Source organism: Podarcis vaucheri (genome assembly GCF_965113315.1).
Source record: "Podarcis vaucheri genome assembly, chromosome: 9".
Taxonomy (NCBI): domain Eukaryota; kingdom Metazoa; phylum Chordata; class Lepidosauria; order Squamata; family Lacertidae; genus Podarcis; species Podarcis vaucheri.
In genome coordinates, this window is record NC_138767.1 from 68,048,831 (window position 1) to 68,071,784 (window position 22,954).

Here is a 22,954-nt window from a genome sequence, read left to right on the forward strand (position 1 = left end):
ACATACTTCTTCACAAAACGTACAATTAATTTATGGACTTGAAAGACACAGGATGTGCTGACGGGAGATTGGCTTAAGATAGCTTTAAAAGAGGATTAGACTAATTGGGGACAGAGAGGGGAGATAGAGCTCTATTAGCCATGACAGCTAGATGGAACCTCCATGTGCAGAGGCAGCATCCCACTGAAAACCATTTGCTGGAGGGAAAACTATCAGGAAGGAGTATTTCCTTCTTGCTTAGCCATGGGTTTCCCAGGGTCATCTGGCTGACTATTATAGATAGACCCTTGGACCAATTCAACAGGAATCCTATTTCATTTTTAAAACTTTTGGTTTGTATGAACATGGCTCTTCTTCTATATATATTCTTTCAAATATGACATATTTTGAAGTGTCAATTATATTTCCATATTTGTTTGCATACAAACCAATATAGGAATGAGTTTTGGAAATACCAAAGAAAAATGTTCCTTCTTGCAAAAGACAAAAAGAATAGTATGTATAGTAGGATGGAGTTTCCTTCTCTTCAGAAGAGATACTGCATTATCTTCTGACATGTAGCTGGGCCAAGAGGAACAGGGTGGCACCTAAGAGACGGAATGTCTATTGACAACACTGAACAGGAATGTTTCTGTTGTTGCAAGGATGCTTCTGTTATTGGGACCAGGTCACAATAACTACTGAACAAAGATATAAAACTATTGTTAAACAGAGCAAGAATTTCATTAGATAAATAAAACCAAGCCTTTAGATGTAACTTTGGAAGAACAGTTTGCAGTGAGATAAATAAATTAGGAAAAGAGATCTTGCTAGCCAACGTTTTTGCTTGTACCACCTTACTGGAGCATTTCAGGTTACTACTAAGCTAAGACAGAATCAAACATACTTGGAATTGCAACAATCAGACCACAAAGTCAAAAAATATGATGTACTTTCATTGTTAATTACAAAACACCATAATCTCAAGTATGCCTGTAAGCATGATCATTTGCTTTGAAATGCGTATTTTAAGCCCTTCTTTGACAAAACTAATACAAGTGTGGATAAGTTACTTACTTATCACTACACAAAACAATAATGCTGACCCAGTAATTTAATAAGTGTTTCACCCAAAAATTGATACAGAAGACAATTTCAATCCACGAAGAGACATATAGGCAGCATGCCTTATTTCTCTGAATTAAGCTGCTCGGAAATCAATGGGATTTAAGTTCACGTTCAAAGCAAGTTTTTTTAAAAAAACAGGGGTGCTACTTAGTACAAGAGCTACTGAAAAATGAAGATACCTTCTGAATCCACAATTTCTGTCAAATAAAATACCAGAAAACAAAATGGAACTTGAAATATGTAGCGATCATGTCTCCATGTGTGAACCCCTTCCAGCGTATGGATATGCCTGCATACTGGGAGGCATTTCACCCAAGCAAGCCAAAGGCCTCTGCTAAAACCAACCCTGCATGCTTTGCTGGGTGAGGGATCTTAACTTTATAGAACTGACACACCATGTGACTCATAGCACTGAATGAAGAGGTCCAAGCTTTAGTTGTCCTAAGCTGGTTGAACAGCTAAGTAAAAAAATTCCTTCAAGAAAATTATTTCCCAACCTTATCACCCGTGCGATAGGTACATGAAATCAATAAATACTTTTGTTGATCTATAAGCCTGCAGCGATAAAAATTTCTAGCCCTGCTCAACAATTCATGTTAAGAACGAACAGCAGTTGATCCCTTCAGAAAGCGTGCTGACAAAAGAACACCAAATATAAGCAGGAACAACATGACCTCAACAGCCAGAGCACTAGAATCAAATTGTGTCACAGAAAACAAATTAACTGCCTGCCCCCCGCAAAGAAAGTACTAAAAAGCAAAAGAAGAAATTAAACCCATCCTTCTCCAGGGAGCAAAGACAATGAAAACTTAAAGTCTGCCCCTATACACCAATATTTTCAACAATGATCAGAGGCACTTCACACATTACAGCAAATATAAGGTGCCCAACTTTGAGTTGACCATATCACTTCTGCAACATCTGAAGTACTTTTGTGTAACTGAACACATGCAAAAAATAAGTTTTTAGGATTCTCAGCCAATCATGTGGCTTCCAGGGGCATGACTGCAAGGGATTTTCAGAGACATGTTGCATAAGAACGAATGAATTTACTTTATTACGGTCACAGACCAGCAGAAGCAAAACATCTAAATAAATAGCATAACATCTCTAAGCAGATAATTATTAAATTAATTGGGAACAAGAACCAAACGTAGATTAAAACATATACCTAGAATACTTGATTAAGCATAGGTAATGGATGAATAAAAACCAATAAGGAAAATTTAAAGGATATCAGTTAAAAAAGAACAGCTGTATGGGGTGGGGCTTCAGAGGTGCAGCTCTAACAATATGGGCCTTTTATTTAGGACTGATTTGTAGCATAGACCATCCTTAGACGAATATCTATCATGGCAGCGCAAAATCTGGCGACTAAATATGTGACTTCTGGGGTATCGTCCTGTACTAATACGGAGATGTAGTGTTGTTCTGAATGCCCAGGGAACTTATATAGGATGGGCTGGATAAACCTAGCTTGAATGTCTATGTAATACTGGCAATGAAGAAGGGCATGCTCCGTTGTTTCCTGCTGCCCAGAGCCACATGGGAATTTCCTCTCCTCATATGGTATCTTCCTATAACTGCCTTCCTGAACTGCTGAAGGGAAGGCCTGACAACGTGTCAAGGCGAAAGCCCTTCGTTGTTTTGGTATTTCAAGATTAGCTATGTATGGCATTTGGGAAGTGGAGTATCTTCTAGTTTCGCTAATTAAAAATTTGGGGGACCTGGCAAAGAAAGAAGAAGACCACACGCTGTTTGATAATGGTTTTTGCTTGCTCGTTCCCCATGTTAAGTAAGAACTGTGGATTGAATCCTAGAGTTGTTATTATATTATCCACTGCTTGTTTCCATATTGATTGGAAATGTCTTTTAATAGTCAAGGAAGCAAGACCGCTGGGAAGAGAGGCTAGTCTCAGCCAATAATTGCATAAGAGACATTACCAAAGATGGGTGTGTGGGAAGTAGCCCTCATTTAGCACTGTTTATCTAAAATCAACTCTTTGCATATAAAAAATGTGGCAACTTTTTGCAAACCTAACCAATACAAATGTGTACAGGAAGCTGAAAGTTAAATTTCTACTGTGCACTGTATCCTTTCTGAAGTTCCATTTACGATGGAAATGATGTCTGCAATAAAAGTAGCCAATAATATTCCCAACTGAAAACTATCTGTTCTTAACACTATAGTCTGAAACACATATTTGTGATAAACAGTAATATATTTTTTGGCCTATCAGTACAGGGGTACCTCTGGTTATGTACTTAATTTGTTCTGGAGGTCCGTTCTTAACCTGGAACTGTTCTTAACCTGAAGCACCACTTTAGCTAATGGGGCCTCCCGCTGCTGCCGTGCCAACGCCACGTGATTTCTGTTCTCATCCTAAAGCCCGAGGTATTATTTCTGGGTTAGCAGAGTATGTAACCTGAAGCGTATGTAACCCGAGGTACCACTGTACTACATATATATAGCATTCACTACCTGTGGTTAGTACAAATGCAAGATTACTGTAATTAGTGCAATATAAAAGTATATAACTATTACATAATGAATTTGCTTTAACTACTGTGGGTATCACATAGCTTGGTTTCCACAGCAACCAACACTGCAGAATGATAACTGTATCTAAAAAGAATGAAAGACAGGTCATTATATAACTGTCACCAGCAGTGCAAGATACTTCATAGATAGTTAATCACCAACTTTCAGTTTGGGAAACATGAGTTCCCAGGCAACAGACTTTTTTTTACTTCATCCAGAGTTTTATTATGAGAAAATTAATACACACAAAAATGACTGCTTCTAATTCAGTTCTGGTTTTCTTAATCCTTAAAAAGAGATGCCAGCTATACTGCACATTCATTCTACTATTTTTGATATCTTGTATCATCACATTGTGAAAAACTAATAAGCAAAATCCAGCTTGGACCAAAAATATACTCAGTAGACTAATATTGCAGATCAGATCCAAGTGCTCTTGAAGACAACTGATTTTCTAGATCCGTTCAAACTGGGGTTTATGTGTCCTTTGTTAACTTTGCAGTGGTTCCACAGTCCTACTTGAATGAGCATTTCCAGAGGGCGCTACTTGGGAGAGTGCTCTTCAGCCCCATGGAGCCTTCTATGTGCGGTTCCTCAGAGTTCGATTTTACCCCCTATGCTATTTAACATCTGCATGAAACAGCTGAGTGGAGTCATCCAGACTTTGATAATTACGCTGTCAGTAACATGTAAATGACACACAGCTCTGCCTCTCCTTTACATCTGGCAGGCTTGGCTATAAATGTGCTGGATTGTTGTCTTGTCTTGGTATCTAGATGAGAGCCAATAAACTGAAGCCCAGTCCAGGTATAACTGACGCACTGTCAGTGGGAAATGGCCTGCTCTACTGGGAAGTAGAAGAGAAGCTGGGATTTCAACCATTGGAACTGTGTGAATTTTTATTTTATGGAGTCCGCTTTAGCTATTTGCTTATATTTTGATTTAGGCTAGTACATGTTGTGAGTTCTTGGAATAGAAAAGTGTAAAAATTCAAAGAGACAGAAATAGCTTCCCTTCCCACCCCAAAAAACCAAAACAATCCAGAGTAATGTATTGCAGAAAAGTTTGCTAAACAAATGATTGTTGTTGACAATGTTTGCTGAATAAGATGTTTTGCATGCAATGACATCTTCAGCCATAGTAATATGAAGAAGAATTTGGTTCCAATTTCCATTCCCGGCCTCAAAGCTGAAAGGCTTCTCACATGAATCCATGTAAAGTCCTACATCTATATTAGGCACTCCATATAGGACACTTGAACCATGGCAATTTACCACAACCTATCCCAAACATAGAATATATGCAGCATACCATCACTTGTCAAGTAGGATTGTTTCTCATTTATCAGTGTAAACATGCAGCTTTACTTCAGAATCACTATTTAGAAAGTTGAGATAAAAGCAGCATAGCACAATAGATATCAATCTACAGGAAGACTTCAGAAAAAGAAAGATCAACTAGAAGAAACTGATAAGGGAAAAACATACCCACAGTAGACTGGAAATATGCTGAGAACTTGGAATACAGGTAAGAATCCCTCAAATCCCGAGATGTTAATACACTGTAAGTCAAAGTGAATTGTATGTTGTATATTGTTTATGTAAGATGCCTAAAGAGCATTGCTGATCGATGGGTTATAAATGTAATTATTATTAATTTATAAACCACCAATCAGCAAAGTTCTCTGGGCAGCTTACATAAACAATATACAAAATACAATTCCCAACACAATAAACAAAATAAAGTAAAACTCTGCAAAACTTGACTAAAATCAGCATAACCCCCAGCAGCAACAATACTTAAAACCAGCCAAACAAAAAACAAAAAACCCAGCAACGGGAAACTTGGTGCAAGAACTAAAACAATACATAAGATTGTAAATAAAAGGTCTGGGAGAACAGGAACTGGTCTTCACTTGGCACCTAAAAGATCACAGTATACATACCAGGGCAGTGCCCATTTGCCAAAGCTTCTTTTAGACCAAAGAAGAAAAACAGAGCTGAGAAACTGTTTTTATACAAAAGAGAGAGAAAAGGCAAGAAGGGTAAATGATTCACTGCGCACTATGTCTCTGATACTAAAAAACAGAACAGAGAAACCTAATTTAACGTCATGCTATTCTGGAAATACCACAGATCCTTAAGCTATTTATCCAGAAAAACTTTTCTGGATAACAAACTTTTCAGATTTATTACAGTATAAATCATGGTTTAGGTCCTAAATTGCCACCACTCCCCTCAATATCCCAGGGGCCAACCAATTCACAGCAGCAAGGTTTCAGGGGGCTGCAGAGGAAAAGGGGGCAGGAAAGCCCTGCTCCATTAACATGGATCCAAGCCAAAGTATTTAAAATAGAAAACAGGATCACTCCCATGCTAACAGGATAAAATAGAATCACACACTCAATCTAGTTATCTGAAAACACTAGTCAAATCCCCAACATTATTCCATCATTTACTACTGCAGAGTGCTCCACAATTCCCCATTCATACCCATTGGCCCCACCAAAGCAGCAGCCATACTTGGTACCTAGAACCTCTGGCTCCTCGCAGCATCCTCTGGCTGGGAGAAATTGCTAAAACTACCCTGAGTCGGGAACTCACAAATACAGGACACATTTTCTCTGGCTCTTCAGCTGTTCCTGGCTGTGTTATATTGCTTCTCCCAGTTACAGAAATACTATTAGAAAAAGCAAAGTAGCAAAGCCAAGCAAGTTCTGGACCTTAAGAACATCCAGGAGGAGGACAAAACAGTTCCCTGTGGCATTCTGCAATGTGCTGAACAGCCATTAGAACAGGACTTGAGTTCAAATACCTATTTACTCATAAAACTCACTGACAGGCCACAGGCAAGTCACCAGCTCTGAGCCTAACTAACATACCTCACAACGTTGTTTGGAAAACTTGATACTACCATCCACATACCATTCTGGACACCCTAACAGAAAGATAGGGCACAAATGTAACAAATAAAGAAAATTCTGCAAAGTCTGTAATAACCCACACTTCAAATGACCTGATATATGCTCCCCCCCCCCCGATGCTTATCTTTCTCACAGAAGCACACTTGTCTTTTTTGCCATCGTTCGCAGAAGCTACATACTTCTGAAAACACTTCCATGTTTTGTTGCTTTTAAACAGTGTCTGCAATATGGTCAATTCATTTCCAAAATGGTTACTTTTCCCCCCAGGAAAGTGATTCACTGTCAAGGTGTTCGCTGAACACACTTTTGAAGATGTCAAAGTTTCAGTTCCATCTATCACGTCCACGAAACTTCCTCCAGAACAATCTACATTCCATCTTCTCATTTTCAACAGTATGATGGCAAGTTTATTTCCTGGGAATGAATTCATCCGCCTCTGAGCAAGTCTTCCTGCTGATAATATATTATCAACACTTCATAGGACTGTTTATTTCACTCCCAACTTCCTTCACTCTGCTTCAGATTCCACTAACGTGCAAACAGCGTCTTTTGCCCTCTGCACAGCACAAGACCCAGACGCAAGATAAATGGTTAGAGCAGTTGCTATATTCCAGTTACACACAACTATAAAACATGCAGACAATAGGATGATAAATATTAAACAGCACCCTCCTACGAAGATTATTTTTAAAGCCTCCGGAGCACTTTTATAGTAACTTCCTTGTGGGCTAATGTCGAGTTAGAAGTCTGGGATTGCCGGGAAAGCTTCACACACTTGCCTCAGTTCCGCATTGCTGCTTCTACTCCTTTTGACTAGTAATTCAAACACAGAAAAAGAGAGAGGACCAGAGTTGCCTGCCGACACATCTGGTTCTTCTGCAGGAATAAGTGGATGAGCAATGAAAGAGCCAAGAGAACTGCACTGACAGCCTTCCCACTCCATTTATTTTTTACAAGCCGTTTAAGACGTGTAAAAAAAACCAACACATTGCAAATGGGTAAGATAAATGAGGAGTTGGCCCAAGGGGGGCTTTGAAACTGAAACTGAAATCCTAAGCTCTTCATTAATGCTCCACTCAAAGATAGGAATTGAAAGGGTGCAACACTGGCTACATTTCAGTGTAGATACAGCAAGGGTGTTCAGAAGGCTTCCTAAACAGTGTGATTTAACAGTTAGACTTGGGAGACCAGAGTTCGAATCCCCACTCAGCAAGGAAGAGCACTGGGTGATCTTGGGCCAGTCACCAGCCCTACCTAATGAGGATGAACTGGGGAGGAGAACCATGTACACAGCCTTGAGCTCCTTAGGAGGAAAAAAGTGATGTATAAATATAATTAACAATAATAATAATGACCAAACACTGCAAAGAACTGAAGAATGGAAGACAGTAATTAATTCTCCCAGCACGCCAGGACTGAAACCACAATGTATATGAAGGACTACACATGTGCAATGGATTTTATATTTATAAAATGTAACACAGGCGCTGTTTGTAAGGAGGAAAAATGTCTCTTAAACAAGAGATGATGCGGCTACGAGGGGAAATGATCGACATAAGTTTGCAACAGCAGCAGGAAACCTGATTTTATGAAATTGTATTAAATTGAAGTAATTTGGTTTGGTAATAATCTGGAAAATTAGTAAAATAATTTGGGGGGGACGACTACCAATGAACAAACTCTGTCAAGTGTTCCCTATTATGCAGCGCTTAGGGTAAAACGCCACTACTTCTCCCACCTACACATCCAAAGGTACGTCAGATCTTAAGTTCAGCGATAACTAGCACTAAAAGCCTTCCCAGTTTTCATCCTGCACACACCTCACCGCAGGACAGAACCTCCTGAGTGTTACCTGAGGCCAACTCGGGTCCTCGGATGTTGTGGGACTACAACTCCCATCCTGGCAGCTAGGGGGGGTGTTATTGGGTTATTGTTTTTATTTTGATTTTATATATTGTGATCTTTTCTGTGAACATCCCTGAGACCTCCAGGTATAGAGCGGTATATAAATTCAATGAATCAACAAGCAAACAAACAACATCTGAGGACCCACGGTTGAGAAAGGCTGGTTTTAGGAGGCTTTCTTCCCTTCCCCTCATCCCCCCCCCAAAGCTCCATCCTTGGAGAGACCAGCAACTCCCCCGCCCCTTGGCTTCTCCCTCCCCCCAACTGAGGACCACTTTACACGCGTCACACCCCAACAGCAGCTCGCTCTCGCGAAACACGCGTCTCCCGCTCCACACGTGACGCCGACACCCCCCCTCCTCCCGGAGCAGAGGCGAGACCCGAGGGATCCGTTCCGTGCCCTGCATTTAATGGTCTTCTACTCCTTTCGCCTCCTTCACCCGCAGGAGATGCCGGCGCCGAAGATCCGCATCCCCGCCCCCGCGCCACCAACTCGGGGCCAACTTCGCGCGTCGCAGCGGGCGAAAGGAGCGAGACACGCGTCCGCCGTTCCACACGTGACGTCAACGCGTCCTCGTCCCTGCGAGCCTCTGAGGAACCGCAACGAAGATTCCCTCCCTCAGCGCGGAGGAAGCCTCGGCGGCTCCCCCGTTTCCTCCTCCGGCGGCGGCGTCGGCGGGGATGCTCCAACCCTCACCCGCTGCTTCTCACCTGTCCCCGGGGCCGGGCTGTCGGAAGCAGCCGCAGAAGCCGCTCCACCCGCTCCGCCTCCGCTTCCCCTTCTGCCGCCGCCGCCGCCGGCCACGTCCGCCGCCTCCGCCTCGCAGCGCCCCGGGGCCGGCGGCGAAGGCGAGGAAGCAGCGCGGGCGGCGGCGGCGGCGGCATCCGCCTTCGGCAAAAGCAGCAGCAGCAGGAGCAGCGGCAGCAGCAGGATCCCTCCCGGCCGCGCGGCTCTCCTCACGGCGGCGGCGGCGGCGGGGCAGCAACGGTTCATCGGCGCGGCGGCTCGGCTCGGCTCAGGCGACGGGCTCCTTCGTCGTCGCCTCAGCTCGCGAGGATGCCGCCCGCGCCGCCGCCGAAGCCCCGCCCCCCGCCGGGAGGGGGCCCCTCGCGCTCCGCTGACGAAAGCAGCCGATGCGGCGGTTGCTGCCCGCTCGCGCCGCCGAGGACGCCACTCCGCATGCGCGCCGCCACGCAGGCGGTGGGGCGTGCGCAGTAGCGGTGAGCGAAGCCGCGCCTGCCCTTACGGCTTGAAGGGTCTCTCTCTTATCAAGGGAAAGGAGCAAGGCAAGAAGGGGCGGCTGGGTGCAGCGAAGCTGGGAACGAGATGGCGTTGTTTTTTGGGGGTGAGCACGCTCAGGGGCATCCCTTTGAATGGGAAGCTGCCACGTGGGGATGCGCATGCTCAGGAGCATCGCTGTCTTATTGACTCCTGCCACGTGGGCTGAGCATACTCAGGGCCAGCGCTTTATTTTTATTTTTTTTATTTTGAAATAATTTTTATTTGGTTTAACAAATATAAAATCGTAACAGTACAACCGTATATATCCATGTTTAAAGATTCCTCCGAATCTCTGGACTTCCCACCTTCCCTTACATGAGTCTATTACTCAGTTTACTATTATTATTATTATTATTAAAATAAAAAAAATTCCTTCCAGTAGCACCTTAAAGACCAACTAAGTTAGTTCTTGGTATGAGCTTTCATGTGCATGCACACTTATTATTATTATTATTATTCACACACATACTGAGTAATACACACTGAGTTATACACACACACAAAAACAACTGAGTAATATGCAGTTGAAAATGTAATATGTTACCTATATATATCACATACACACACACACAAATATATATATATATATATATATATATATATATATATGCAGGTTTTGGTGTCTTCGGGTGTCTTCCCGTGTAAGAGTCGGGGTGTCTGGGCGACGTTTCGACGAGGTCTCACTCGTCATCTTCAGGCTGGTGCTTTCGGCTTCTTGTTACTGGAACAGAGCAGAATCTGGTGTTTGAGTTCCTATAAATACTGTTGAGGGGTGTGGTGTATAGCCTCCAACGTTCTGGGCAGAGAGGAAGTTCCTAGATTAGTGTGCCTTTTCTTCTTTTGTTCCTTAATTACTTGAGGGATATCTTGAGTGATTTCATGAGTGATATTCTGAATACCACTGGGTGGGTCATTAAGTGTAGATTAGTTGCTAAAGCTTTCGTGTCTTGACCTCTTGAGCTTGTGAAGAGTTTTTCTGAGAAGATGGCTGTGCTGCATTTAGTTGTGCTCTGGCTTGGCTTCGTGTATAGGGGCGAGCTGTGGTTTTGTGCCTTGTGCCAGCCAGATCTGTGTAGGGATTGCAGGGGGGATTACACTATCTACCGGAAAAAAACACACACCAACCGCTACTTACATGCACAATCACACCACCACCCTGCACAAATAAACTCCGTAGCCAAGACTCTCATCTCCAGAACCAAACGCCTGGCTGACAAAGACCACTTGACAACTGAGTTACAGAATCTCTCAAATGTGTTAATCGCCAATGGATACCAGAAAAACAGGGTTACGAAGCTAATCCAAAAAGAAACACCCCCCAAAAACCAAGACACAGAAGAAAACAATGGCATGGCCCTCCTTCCTTATATCAAGGGCACTACAGACAAAATTAGCAAAATCCTCCATAAACACAATATCAAAACAGCCTTCTGCACCAACCAAAAAATAGCCAATATCCTCAGAAACCCAAAAGACAAAATCCAGCTGGAAAACCAAGGGGTCTATGAAATACCCTGCAAAGTCTGCCCAGCCACGTACATTGGACAAACAAACAGACGAATAAATGCACGTATCGCAGAACACAAGAATGCCGTCAAAAAAGAAGAAAAAACTTCCTCTCTTTTCCAACACATGAAAGAAACAGGACACGAAATTAATTTTGCAGATTCCAAATTGCTCTTTAACATGGAACATCACCACAAGAGAATAATCATGGAAGCCATCGAGATAGAGAAACACCCTCACAACATGAACAAGCGTGACGACACGTCCCGCCTGCCAGACATCTGGAAATTAGCCCTCCCCACAAAAACCGACACCAGAACCAGAGGCACACAGAACGCCGTCACCAATCAACCACACCAGACCCAAACCCAGACCCCCTCCACAGACATATTACAGACTCCATCCAGTAGCCAAACTATAGTGGCACCTCCGGATGCTGCACCCCCCTGCAATCCCTACACAGATCTGGCTGGCACAAGGCACAAAACCACAGCTCGCCCCTATACACGAAGCCAAGCCAGAGCACAACTAAATGCAGCACAGCCATCTTCTCAGAAAAACTCTTCACAAGCTCAAGAGGTCAAGACACGAAAGCTTTAGCAACTAATCTACACTTAATGACCCACCCAGTGGTATTCAGAATATCACTCATGAAATCACTCAAGATATCCCTCAAGTAATTAAGGAACAAAAGAAGAAAAGGCACACTAATCTAGGAACTTCCTCTCTGCCCAGAACGTTGGAGGCTATACACCACACCCCTCAACAGTATTTATAGGAACTCAAACACCAGATTCTGCTCTGTTCCAGTAACAAGAAGCCGAAAGCACCAGCCTGAAGATGACGAGTGAGACCTCGTCGAAACGTCGCCCAGACACCCCGACTCTTACACGGGAAGACACCCGAAGACACCAAAACCTGCATTCCTGTACCCGTGAAAATCTACGAAAGCATATATATATATATATATATATATATATATATATATATATATATGCAGGTTTTGGTGTCTTCGGGTGTCTTCCCGTGTAAGAGTCGGGGTGTCTGTGCGACGTTTCGACGAGGTCTCACTCGTCATCTTCAGGCTGGTGCTTTCGGCTTCTTGTTACTCACGGTGGCGTCGTCGGTGCCTCCGAGGCAGAAGCGCTTCTTCGGGGAAGGCGCCCTCGCGCGCCCTCTCTCCCGCTCCTCTCCTCTCCTCGCCAGCACCTGCTGGCGAGGAGAGGAGAGGAGCGGGAGGGAGGGCGCGCGAGGGCGCCTTCCCCGAAGAAGCGCTTCTGCCTCGGAGGCACCGACGACGCCACCGTGAGTAACAAGAAGCCGAAAGCACCAGCCTGAAGATGACGAGTGAGACCTCGTCGAAACGTCGCACAGACACCCCGACTCTTACACGGGAAGACACCCGAAGACACCAAAACCTGCATTCCTGTACCCGTGAAAATCTACGAAAGCAAATATATATATATATATATATATATATATATATATATATATTATTTAAAATACTCATTTTACATCCTTAAGAGATCAGTGACTTCCCTTATCTTCCTGTTGTTCATTTTACATATCATGAATCCCTGCATATTTTACAAAATCTATACCATTCAGTATTCCATTACTGCATTCATATAAACACACACACACAGTGCTTTTTTTCTTTAAAAAATGTTTAGGGGTACTCTCATTTTCCTACACATAATGTAATATTGCCCCTCAATGAGGCCAAAGTTCAATTCACAAAATGTTTAGGGGTATGTTGTGGCGATCACACAGGGTCCCCAGACGTTTCACCATCTATTGATCCCTGTGCCACCACTTTATTTCTCGCTGCTGCCACCCAGGCCCTACCTGGTACAATTCTGAGTCCAGTCAGGGTTAAATTGGAACATAAACTTCTGTTTATTAATTGCAGTTTAAACAAGCGTCTCAGTCAGTTACAATCATGGGGTGCCTATCCAGACCTATAACTTCCGCTCCCTGCTCTCACTCACTAAACTACCTCTCAGATATTTACTTATCTTCCTAGCTCCTAACTGTTCCTGACTCAGCTTATTTCGCTACACTAACTCAACCTACCCCCAGACTCTTATCCCAATTCACTCCCACTCCAACCAACCTCCCAACGAACTTTTCCTTCACCCCTCCCAGAGCTGGTTTTATAGTCCCTCTGACTCCACCCCCCTGGGTTCTGATTGGGTAACCTGTTTAACTATTTCACCTCCAGCACTCATATGTTAACGTCACATATGTGTGCCCCGTGTCCCCCCAGAAAAAAGCACTATGTGTTTGTGTATATATATATAATTTGGTTCTTTGTTTGGGACCTCGCTCTTTTTCCATTTTGGGGCCGCAGTTGGGGGGGAGTAGTTTTAAACATTTTTTTGAATTTATTGTGGATCATTTCCCTATACGGTGGAATCGTGGAATCACTTTTCATTAAGTGCAGGGGTGGGCCAGAAGGATTACGGTAATTCTTTTTCCTTTTGCGAAGAAGTACATTCCACCACAGGGATGCGGGTGGCGCTGTGGGTTAAACCACAGAGCCTAGGACTTGCCGATCAGAAGGTAGGCGGTTTGAATCCCCGCGATGGGGTGAGCGCCCTTTGCTCGGTCCCTGCTCCTGCCAACCTAGCAGTTCGAAAACACTTCCAAGTGCAGGTAGATAAATAGGTACCGCTCCGGCGGGAAGGTAAATGGCGTTTCTGTGCGCTGCTCTGGTTCACCAGAAGTGGTCTAGTCCTGCTGGCCACATGACCCGGAAGCTGTACACCGGCTCCCTTGGCCAATAAAGCGAGATGAGCGCCGCAACCCCAGAGTCGGTCACGACTGGACCTAATGGTCAGGGGTCCCTTTACTTTTACCTTTACATTCCACCACATCTAATACTCAAGTTTTAGCCCTGCCAACTTGATACTACAGATCCCATTTTTATGGACTTCTTCAAAGAAGTTTCTCTGTGCCACTGTAACAATTTGTCCGTATTTTCCCACAAGAAAAAACGGTTTCATGAGAGGGCATCGTGTGTACTGTACAAGCTAATCCCTAGTTCCTGTTTATCCAGAAGCAGGTCCTTCTTCTTTGAATGAGGCTCCTTTCCAAAATAAAGGTGTGCATCGAATTGCAGTCAGTTTTCAAATGAATGGCGAATGGAGAACTGCAAAATCATCCATCCCTTTGAAAAAGACTGTGTATTCTATTTACTGCATGTAAGAGCGTCGTTTACTGGAGACATTGTGATCAAAATGCAATCAAGCTAATCAGAAGTTTTGTAAAAAGAAAACAATGGGCTGCTAAAACTGATGCCTTGTTATTGAGTACCTTCTGTATTCGAAGCAACAGAATCAAGTGTGTGTGTGTGTGTGTGTGTGTGTGTGTGTGTTTCCCAGTTTCCAACTAGCACTATAAAATACTGGTTGCGTTGCCATTTGTGTTGCCAGCCTTCAAGTCTGCTCTCCGGCTTACTTAAGGACTCTTATAAATCCAGATGGTTCTAACTCTTACATGGCAAAATCAGAACTATTGGTATTTACCAATTATTTATACTTTTCAGATATATACATTTCACTGATTTTACATTCATTTTGACATTTTAAATCTTGACTTCCTTCCCCCTCTTTCTACGGTCCCTTAAACTTATTTTTAATATCTTCTGCGTATCCAAATTCACTTAACTTAACTTACTCTTTTATTTATCTTCTTTGTATATGTATACTCTTATATTGTTGTTGTTTAGTCATTTAGTGGTGTCCGACTCTTCGTGACCCCATGGCCCAGAGCACGCCAGGCACTCCTGTCTTCCACTGCCTCCCGCAGTTTGGTCAAACTCATGTTTGTAGCTTCGAGAACACTGTCCAGCCATCTCATCCTCTGTCGTCCCCTTCTCCTTGTGCCCTCCATCTTTCCCAACATCAGGGTCTTTTGCAGGGGGTCTTCTCTTCTCATGAGGTGGCCAAAGTATTGGAGCCTCAGCTTCACAATCTGTCCTTCCAGTGAGCACTCAGGGCTGATTTCCTTAAGAATGGAGAGGTTTGATCTTCTTGCAGTCCATGGGACTCTCAAGAGTCTCCTCCAACACCATAATTCAAAAGCATCAATTTTTCGGCGATCAGCCTTCTTTATGGTCCAGCTCTCACTTCCACACATCACTACTGGGAAAACCCCCATATCTTTAACTATATGGACCTTTGTTGGCAAGGTGATTTCTCTGCTTTTTAAGATGCTGTCTAGGTTTGTCATTGCTTTTCTCCCAAGAAGCAGGCGTCTTTTAATTTTGTGACTGCTGTCACCATCTGCAGTGATCATGGAGCCCAAGAAAGTAAAATCTCTCACTGTCTTCATTTCTTCCCCTTCTATTTGCCAGGAGGTAGCTCCTGGTTATTACAATCCTGCCAGTGTTTTATAAGAAGTTTGTTATCTTGATTTCTTATTCTTCCGGTAAGTTTTGCCATTTCTGCATATTCCATAAGTTTTTGTATCCATTCATCCTTGCAGCAATGATAATATATTAGTTTAAACATAAAGGACTAGAAATTTTTGTATACTGTATGCATTTTAAAGAAGGATGCCTCTTCTGAGTACACAGCACATTGGTCTTTTAAATCAGTCTTGCAATCAGACTTAAAATCTCACCCGTAGTGGCTGATTGCTGCATTTCAGTCTATTCCCTCTAACCAAGTTTGCAAAAGGAGGGAGATACCTCTGGAATTGAATATCCAGATGATTTGTTGTTTTGTTTAGTCGTGTCCGACTCTTCGTGACCCCATGGACCAGAGCACGCCAGGCACTCCTGTCTTCCACTGTCTCCCGCAGTTTAGTCAAACTCATGCTGGTAGCTTCGAGAACACTGTCCAACCATCTCGTCCTCTGTCATCCCGTTCTCCTTGTGCCTTCCATCTTTCCCAACATCAGGGTCTTTTGCAGGGAGTCTTCTCTTCTCATGAGGTGGCCAAAATATTGGAGCCTCAGCTTCACAATCTGTCCTTCCAGTGAGCACTCAGGGCTGATTTCCTTAAGAATGGAGAGGTTTGATCTTCTTGCAGTCCATGGGACTCTCAAGAGTCTCCTCCAGCACCATAATTCAAAAGCATCAATTCTTCGGCGATCAGCCTTCATTATGGTCCAGCTCTTACTTCCATACATCACTACTGGCAAAACCATATCTTTAACTATACAGACCTTTGTCAGCAAGGTGATGTCTCTGCTTTTTAAGATGCTGTTTAGGTTTGTCATTGCTTTTTTCCCAAGAAGCAGGCGTCTTTTAATTTTGTGACTGCTGTCACCATCTGCAGTGATCACAGAGCCCAAGAAAGTAAAATCTCTCACTGCCTCAATTTCTTCCCCTTCTATTTGCCAGGAGGTGATGGGACCAGTGGCCATGATCTTCGTTTTTTTGATGTTGAGCTTCAAACCATATTTTGCGCTCTCCTTTTTCACTCTCATTAAAAGGTTATTTAATTCCTCCTCACTTTCTGCCACCAAAGATGTGTCATCTGCATATCTGAGGTTGTTGATATTTCTTCCGGCAATCTTAATTCCGGTTTGTATTCATCCAGTCCAGCCTTTTGCATGATGAATTCTGCATATAAGTTAAATAAGCAGGGAGACCATATACAGCCTTGCCGTACTCTTTTCCCAATTTTGATCCAATCAGTTGTTCCATATCCAGTTCTAACTGTAGCTTCTTGTCCCACATAGATGATAGAAAACACTATTACAGGAAAATACCCACAGCCTGCTAGATATCTGATCACCCTGATTAAACTTCCATCCTGTGAGCAAAGTCAAATCAACTGTCCAAATCACGTCAGAATTTTTATCCCTTGACCAATTCTATATTATTCAACAAATATTTATAGAATTATGGGGAATGGGAGACGTTGGAACAATCTGCGGCTGCATGATAGTTAAAGTAAACACTGTTAATCCCCAAACATCTGCCTGGGGCTTCCTGCTTCAGTTTTCTTACTAGAACTGTAATCCTTTTACATTGTGAGTTCCTATAGGAAATTTTATTATTTGATTTACGCCAGGCAACCTATAAAGGAGGCCTAGAATTTCTTGCAAGCAGGGAAGAATTCAACATGTTCTCTAGAAATAGGAAGAGAGCGCATGTATCTTAAAGAAGAAAATATTTGGAAATGTATAGAAAATGTATAGAGATACCTAAAATGTATAGAAACTTATTCATGTATCCTACTACAGCAGCAAGAATGTTACTTGCCCCAAAATGGAAAGACGCAGAAGTCCCAGTAAAGGAAGAATGGATACAAAAACTTATGGAATACACAGAAATGGTGAAACTTACTGGAAGAATAAGAAATCAAACTTTTTATAAAAGAATGGAAACGGTTTATTGAATATTTGCAGATAAACAAATAAAAAACATTGGGAGGATTATCATAATAACCTGCCGTTTTATAAGAGCATATATTTGTTCATTGAGTCATCTTTAAATATTAAGTTTAATATTTAAATATTAAGTTAATTTGGATATGCAGAAGATATTAAAAACAAATTTAAGGAACAGCAGAAAGAGGGGAAGGGAAGTCAAGTTTTGAAATGTCTAAATTATTGTAAAATCAGTGAAATGTATAAATTTGAAAAGTATAAAAAATTCTGTGAGAATGTCAGGCCTTGACCAACATCTCAGATGTTTCCTGCTTGGCAGGCGGTTGGACTCGATGGCCCTTGTGGTCTCTTCCAACTCTATGATTCTATGATTCAGATGCTGGCTGAGGGATAGGGTCAAACCAGACAAATAGAAAAACGACGTGGAGACTTGATATCCAGCAAAACAGTAAGCTCGCTCTTGCAGTTTTCAGTGTCCAAATGTTTAAAATGTTATATGCTTTCTGTTCAGGATATACCCAGGCCCCCAAATTGCTGCAGCATCTTAAAATATGAAGGGTGGTTCTCTATCTCTCTATCTTGCACTAACATCTCATTCATTTCCTTGTACACTATGCACTCCATCTTAACGATGGGGTTTGGCTTGTTCATCCCAGCAGTTTAAAGCAACTCACACTGTCAGTCTAGCCTTCCAGAAAGCACTCTTGAAACGGAGACGATAAATATTGTTATAAGAATTCTAAGGTCCCAAATATAAAATAAACGTTCATAAATGTACAAGGCAAACACATACAGTGGTACCTCAGGTTACATACACTTCAGGTTACATACACTTCAGGTTACACACTCCACTAAGCCAGAAATAGTGCTTCAGGTTAAGAACTTTGCTTCAGGATAAGAACAGAAATTGTGCTCCGGCGGCGTGGCAGCAGCAGGAGACCCCATTAGCTAAAGTGGTGCTTCAGGTTAAGAACAGTTTCAGGTTAAGTACGGACCTCCGGAACGAATTAAGTACCTAACCCGAGGTACCACTGTACATAAGTATATAAACCACATGTCTGAAATAGTACAGGATAGCAATCCTGAAGCAATTTTGACTCTCCCAAACCATTTTGACTCTCCCAAATTGACTTCAAATTTTTCTCTGCAAGGAGGAAGGAAATGGGAAAGCCTCTCCATTGTGTTTTGCTTACCTGTCTTAAGGGCGTCTTTGTGTTTGAATAGGGTGAGCCTGTGACCTGGATTCAGGAATTAAAAGTATTTACCATCACAAAAGAATGGCCGTTATTGACCATTATCAGGCATCCTGGCAAACAGGATTTCTGCTGCACACCATCTCCTGTGATGTATTTCTGCTGTAGACATACATCATCCTTCTGTGATGTATGTATGATGTTTTGGGGGGGGGGGTCTTGAGCTACAGGGTGGGCAATTTTAAAAGTCTATAGAAGGGCTTGCGCACCATTGTTCTGGGTTCCTCCACCCTCTTACGTGTGGTGAGTGAGAACCCTGTTGCAACAGTTTAATAAAAATCAGGCTTACTAGCTGCTTTGCTTCTCAATACTGTATTCTCTGGTTGGCCTCTGTTATTTTCTCCTACCAATAGGGAACCCACTTAAGGACTCTATACGGGCTCTTGGGAACCCCATAAGGGAAAAGGAGCAGGTTTTTTCCGTAGCAATGATGAGCTAAAAATCCAGAGAAGTTTGGACACTAGAAAGGGAGCCTTTCTCAGTGGCCAAAGCCAATGCTGTTTGGGCACAAACATATATAGCTGCATCTTTTACAGTGGGCTAAACATTCAGGGACACGGGTGGCACGGTGGGTTAAACCACAGAGCCTAGGGCTTGCCGATCAGAAGGTCGGCGGTTCGAATCCCCGTGACGGGGTGAGCTCCCGTTGCTCGGTCCCTGCTCCTGCCAACCTAGCAGTTCGAAAGCACATCAAAGTACAAGTAGATAAATAGGTACCGCTCTGGCGGGAAGGTAAATGGCGTTTCCGTGCGCTGCTCTGGTTCGCCAGAAGCGGCTTAGTCATGCTGGCCACATGACCCGGAAGCTGTACGCCGGCTCCCTCGGCCAATAAAGCGAGATGAGCTCCGCAACCCCAGAGTCGTCCGTGACTGGACCTAACGGTCAGTGGTCCCTTTACCTTGACCTTTAAACATTCAGGAACACTGGCTCTCTGAAACCACTCACTCCCATATTATTGTTTTGTTGCACTCATCTCCTAGATATAGGTCTAGGAATTATGGGGATGGGGGTGCCAAGGTAAATGACCTGTGGCCTTTATGCCACAATTGTTAATGAATACAGCGGTACCTTGGTTCTCAAACGCCTTGGTACTCAAACGCCGAAAACCCGGACGTAAGTGTTACAGTTTTCAAACGTTTCTCAGAAGCTGAACATCTGATGCGGCTGTCAGCTATTTTTTCCAGGGCGCCCACACCAATCAGAAGCTGCACCTTGGTCTTTGAACATTTCAAAAGTCAAACGTACTTCTGGAACTGATGAAGTTAGGTACTTCTGTTTTTGCTATTTATTTTGCTTTTTTGTTTTTGAGGCTTTTTCGGTTCGTTTGTTTTTGTGCAGTGTGGAACCCAGTTCAGCTACTGAGTTATTGATTGAATGATTGTGTGACTGCGGAAATGGATAAAAGCCCCGCATCCAAACAATGACTATCATCAGTGCAGGTATGAAAAAAAAAAAGTAATTTTAATTTTTATCATCTACAATACAGCAGGTGGCGCTGTGGGTTAAACCACAGAGCCTAGGACTTGCCAATCAGAAGGTTGGCGGTTCGAATCCCCGCAATGGGGTGAGCTCCCATTGCTCGGTCCCTGCTCCTGCCAACCTAGCAGTTTGAAAGCACGTCAAAGTGCAAGTAGATAAACAGGTACCGCTCCGACGGGAAGGTAAACGGCGTTTCCGTGCGCTGCTCTGGTTCGCCAGAAGCGGTTTAGTCATGCTGGCCACATGACCAGATGAGATAAAGCGAGATGAGCGCTGCAACCCTAGAGTCAGTCACAGCTGGACCTAATGGTCAGGGGTCCCTTTACCTTTACAATACTGTCTTATTTATTTAGTACATTGTTTATTAGAGGATGCGGATGGCGCTGTGGTCTAAACCACAGAGCCTAGGGCTTGCCAATCAGAAGGTCAGCAGTTTGAATCCCCGCGACGGGGTGAGCTCCCATTGTTCAGTACCAGCTCCTGCCAAGCTAGCAGTAAGAAAGCACATCAAAGTGCAAGTAGATAAATAGGTACTGCTCTGGTGGAAAGGTAAACGGCGTTTCCGTGTGCTGCTCTGGTTTGCCAGAAGCGGCTTAGTCATGTTGGCCACATGACCTGGAAGCTGTCTGCAGACAAACGCCGGCTCCCTCAGCCAGTAAAGCGAGATGAGCGCCACAACCCCAGAGTCATCCACGACTGGACCTAACGGTCAGAGGTCCCTTTACCTTACATAGTTTATTGCTTTCGTTTTATGGATCAATGGTCTTGTTAGAGCGTAAAATTCATGTTAAATTGCTGTTTTAAGGGGTTGTTTTTAAAAGTCTGGAACGGTTTTGCATTACTTTCAATGGGAAAGCGCACCTTGGGTTGGAACGCTTTGGTTTTGGAACGGACTTCCAGAACAGGTTAAGTTTGAGACTACTGCAAAAGGATGTGCGCTTCTCTTCTCTATCGGTTCCTCAAAAGAAGATCGCATAGCCCTCTGCAACACAATGGAATGGTTGATCCCATTTAACTCACAAATACCCACTGTGTCGTATCAAGGGGAACTTAGGAGTATTCCCTACTGACGTTATTGTGACATGAATTCTCAGAGAACTCCATGGAGGCAAAGGAACTGCTGTTGTCGTGTTTCACATTATTTCTTGTTTTTAGTTTTGTCCATGTAGGAGTTAGGAAGTGCCTGACACTAATAAACTTATCACCCTCTTACATCAGGTACCTGTGAAATTATTCTGATTTTTACTTTGTTATAAGCGTTTTTATTGCTTTTCTTATTTTATCCAGTACTGGGATGAACAATAAAACCAGAATAGAGAACAAACAGAATAACGCAACGTCTTATGCATGTGCCTTCTTAGAGTTCTTAATTTTTCTTTGCCCTCCACAGTTGCACAGAGAAAACTATAACTATTAATCCAGCTATAACTGCCAGAAGTATTGCCAAATGTGCCACGCCTGAAGTGCAGGATGTTTGAGATATGCAAGTCATGACATAAGGTCAAAAAAGATTGCCAAATCATATAAAGAGAGCCCGGTGTGTCTTGACATTGATAAAGCTTCAGCTGATGAGTGATCTTTTCTATGAAAGTTATATTCCACTTAAATTGATACGAACTCTGCAGGGAAAGGTCCTTAGCAGTTTCCCATAACTAATGAATCTACCAGCGCCATATATATCCTTGTCAATATATCCTTGTTCTCGTCTTCAGACATATTTAGCTACGACAGTTGTGGACAAAATATGTGCTGTTCCACATAAACCATTTCTCGGAACTTTTCCACATCCCTTCGTAAATATCGGTGGTCCAGAAGAAAACATTTTGGATAGCTGAGCTGGAGTCTGATACCATTTGTGAATCAGCTTCAGTGAATTTCCTCTCATGTTGTCAGACACCTGAATTTCCAACTTGCATATCTGCTTCCCATGTTTTTTGTGTTTGTTTTTTAAGAATAGCGGTGGAACTCATTCACATCCTGCAAGATAGAGGGCAATTTTTATTTATTTATTTAAATTTTTATTTATACTTTTCAAATTACATTTCATTGATTTTACAATCATTTTAACATTTCAAGGTTTGACTTGTTTCTCCCTCTTTCTGTGGTTCCTTATACAGTGGTACCTCAGGTTACATACGCTTCAGGTTACAGACTCCGCTAACCCATAAATAGTGCTTCAGGTTAAGAACTTTGCTTCAGGATGAGAACAGAAATCGTGCTCCAGCTGCGCGGTAGCAGCGGGAGGCCCCATTAGCTAAAGTGGTGCTTCAGGTTAAGAACAGTTTCAGGTTAAGTACGGACCTTCAGAATGAATTAAGTACTTAACCCGAGGTACCACTGTATTTATCTTTTAATATCTTCTTTATATCCAAATTCATTTAATCTGCTCATTTAATTATCTACTTTAAATATATATACTCTTATAAAACTGCAGGTTATTACAATAATCCTGCCAGTGTTTTTCTCCGTTTGCAATTTATATGTAAATATTCAACAAAACATTTCCATTCTTTTATAAAAAGTTTGTTATCTTATTCCTTATTATCTTATCTTATTGTTATTTCTTAGTCCTCCGGTAAGTTTCTCCATTTCTGCATATTCCATAAGTT

At 42.8% G+C, this 22,954-nt stretch overlaps 1 protein-coding gene across 1 annotated transcript in view; it reads right to left on the reverse strand.

Moving 5' to 3' along the window:
• The window catches only part of STIM2 (stromal interaction molecule 2), a 75,072-nt gene extending 65,560 nt beyond the window's left edge, over positions 1–9,512 (reverse strand). Inside the window, exon 1 of the mRNA XM_082238128.1 lies at positions 9,189–9,512. Within this exon, the coding sequence (XP_082094254.1) occupies positions 9,189–9,471 (283 nt within the window). The 5' untranslated portion in view covers positions 9,472–9,512. The remainder of the gene's footprint in view (positions 1–9,188) is intronic.
• Positions 9,513–22,954: the final 13,442 nt, after the last annotated feature.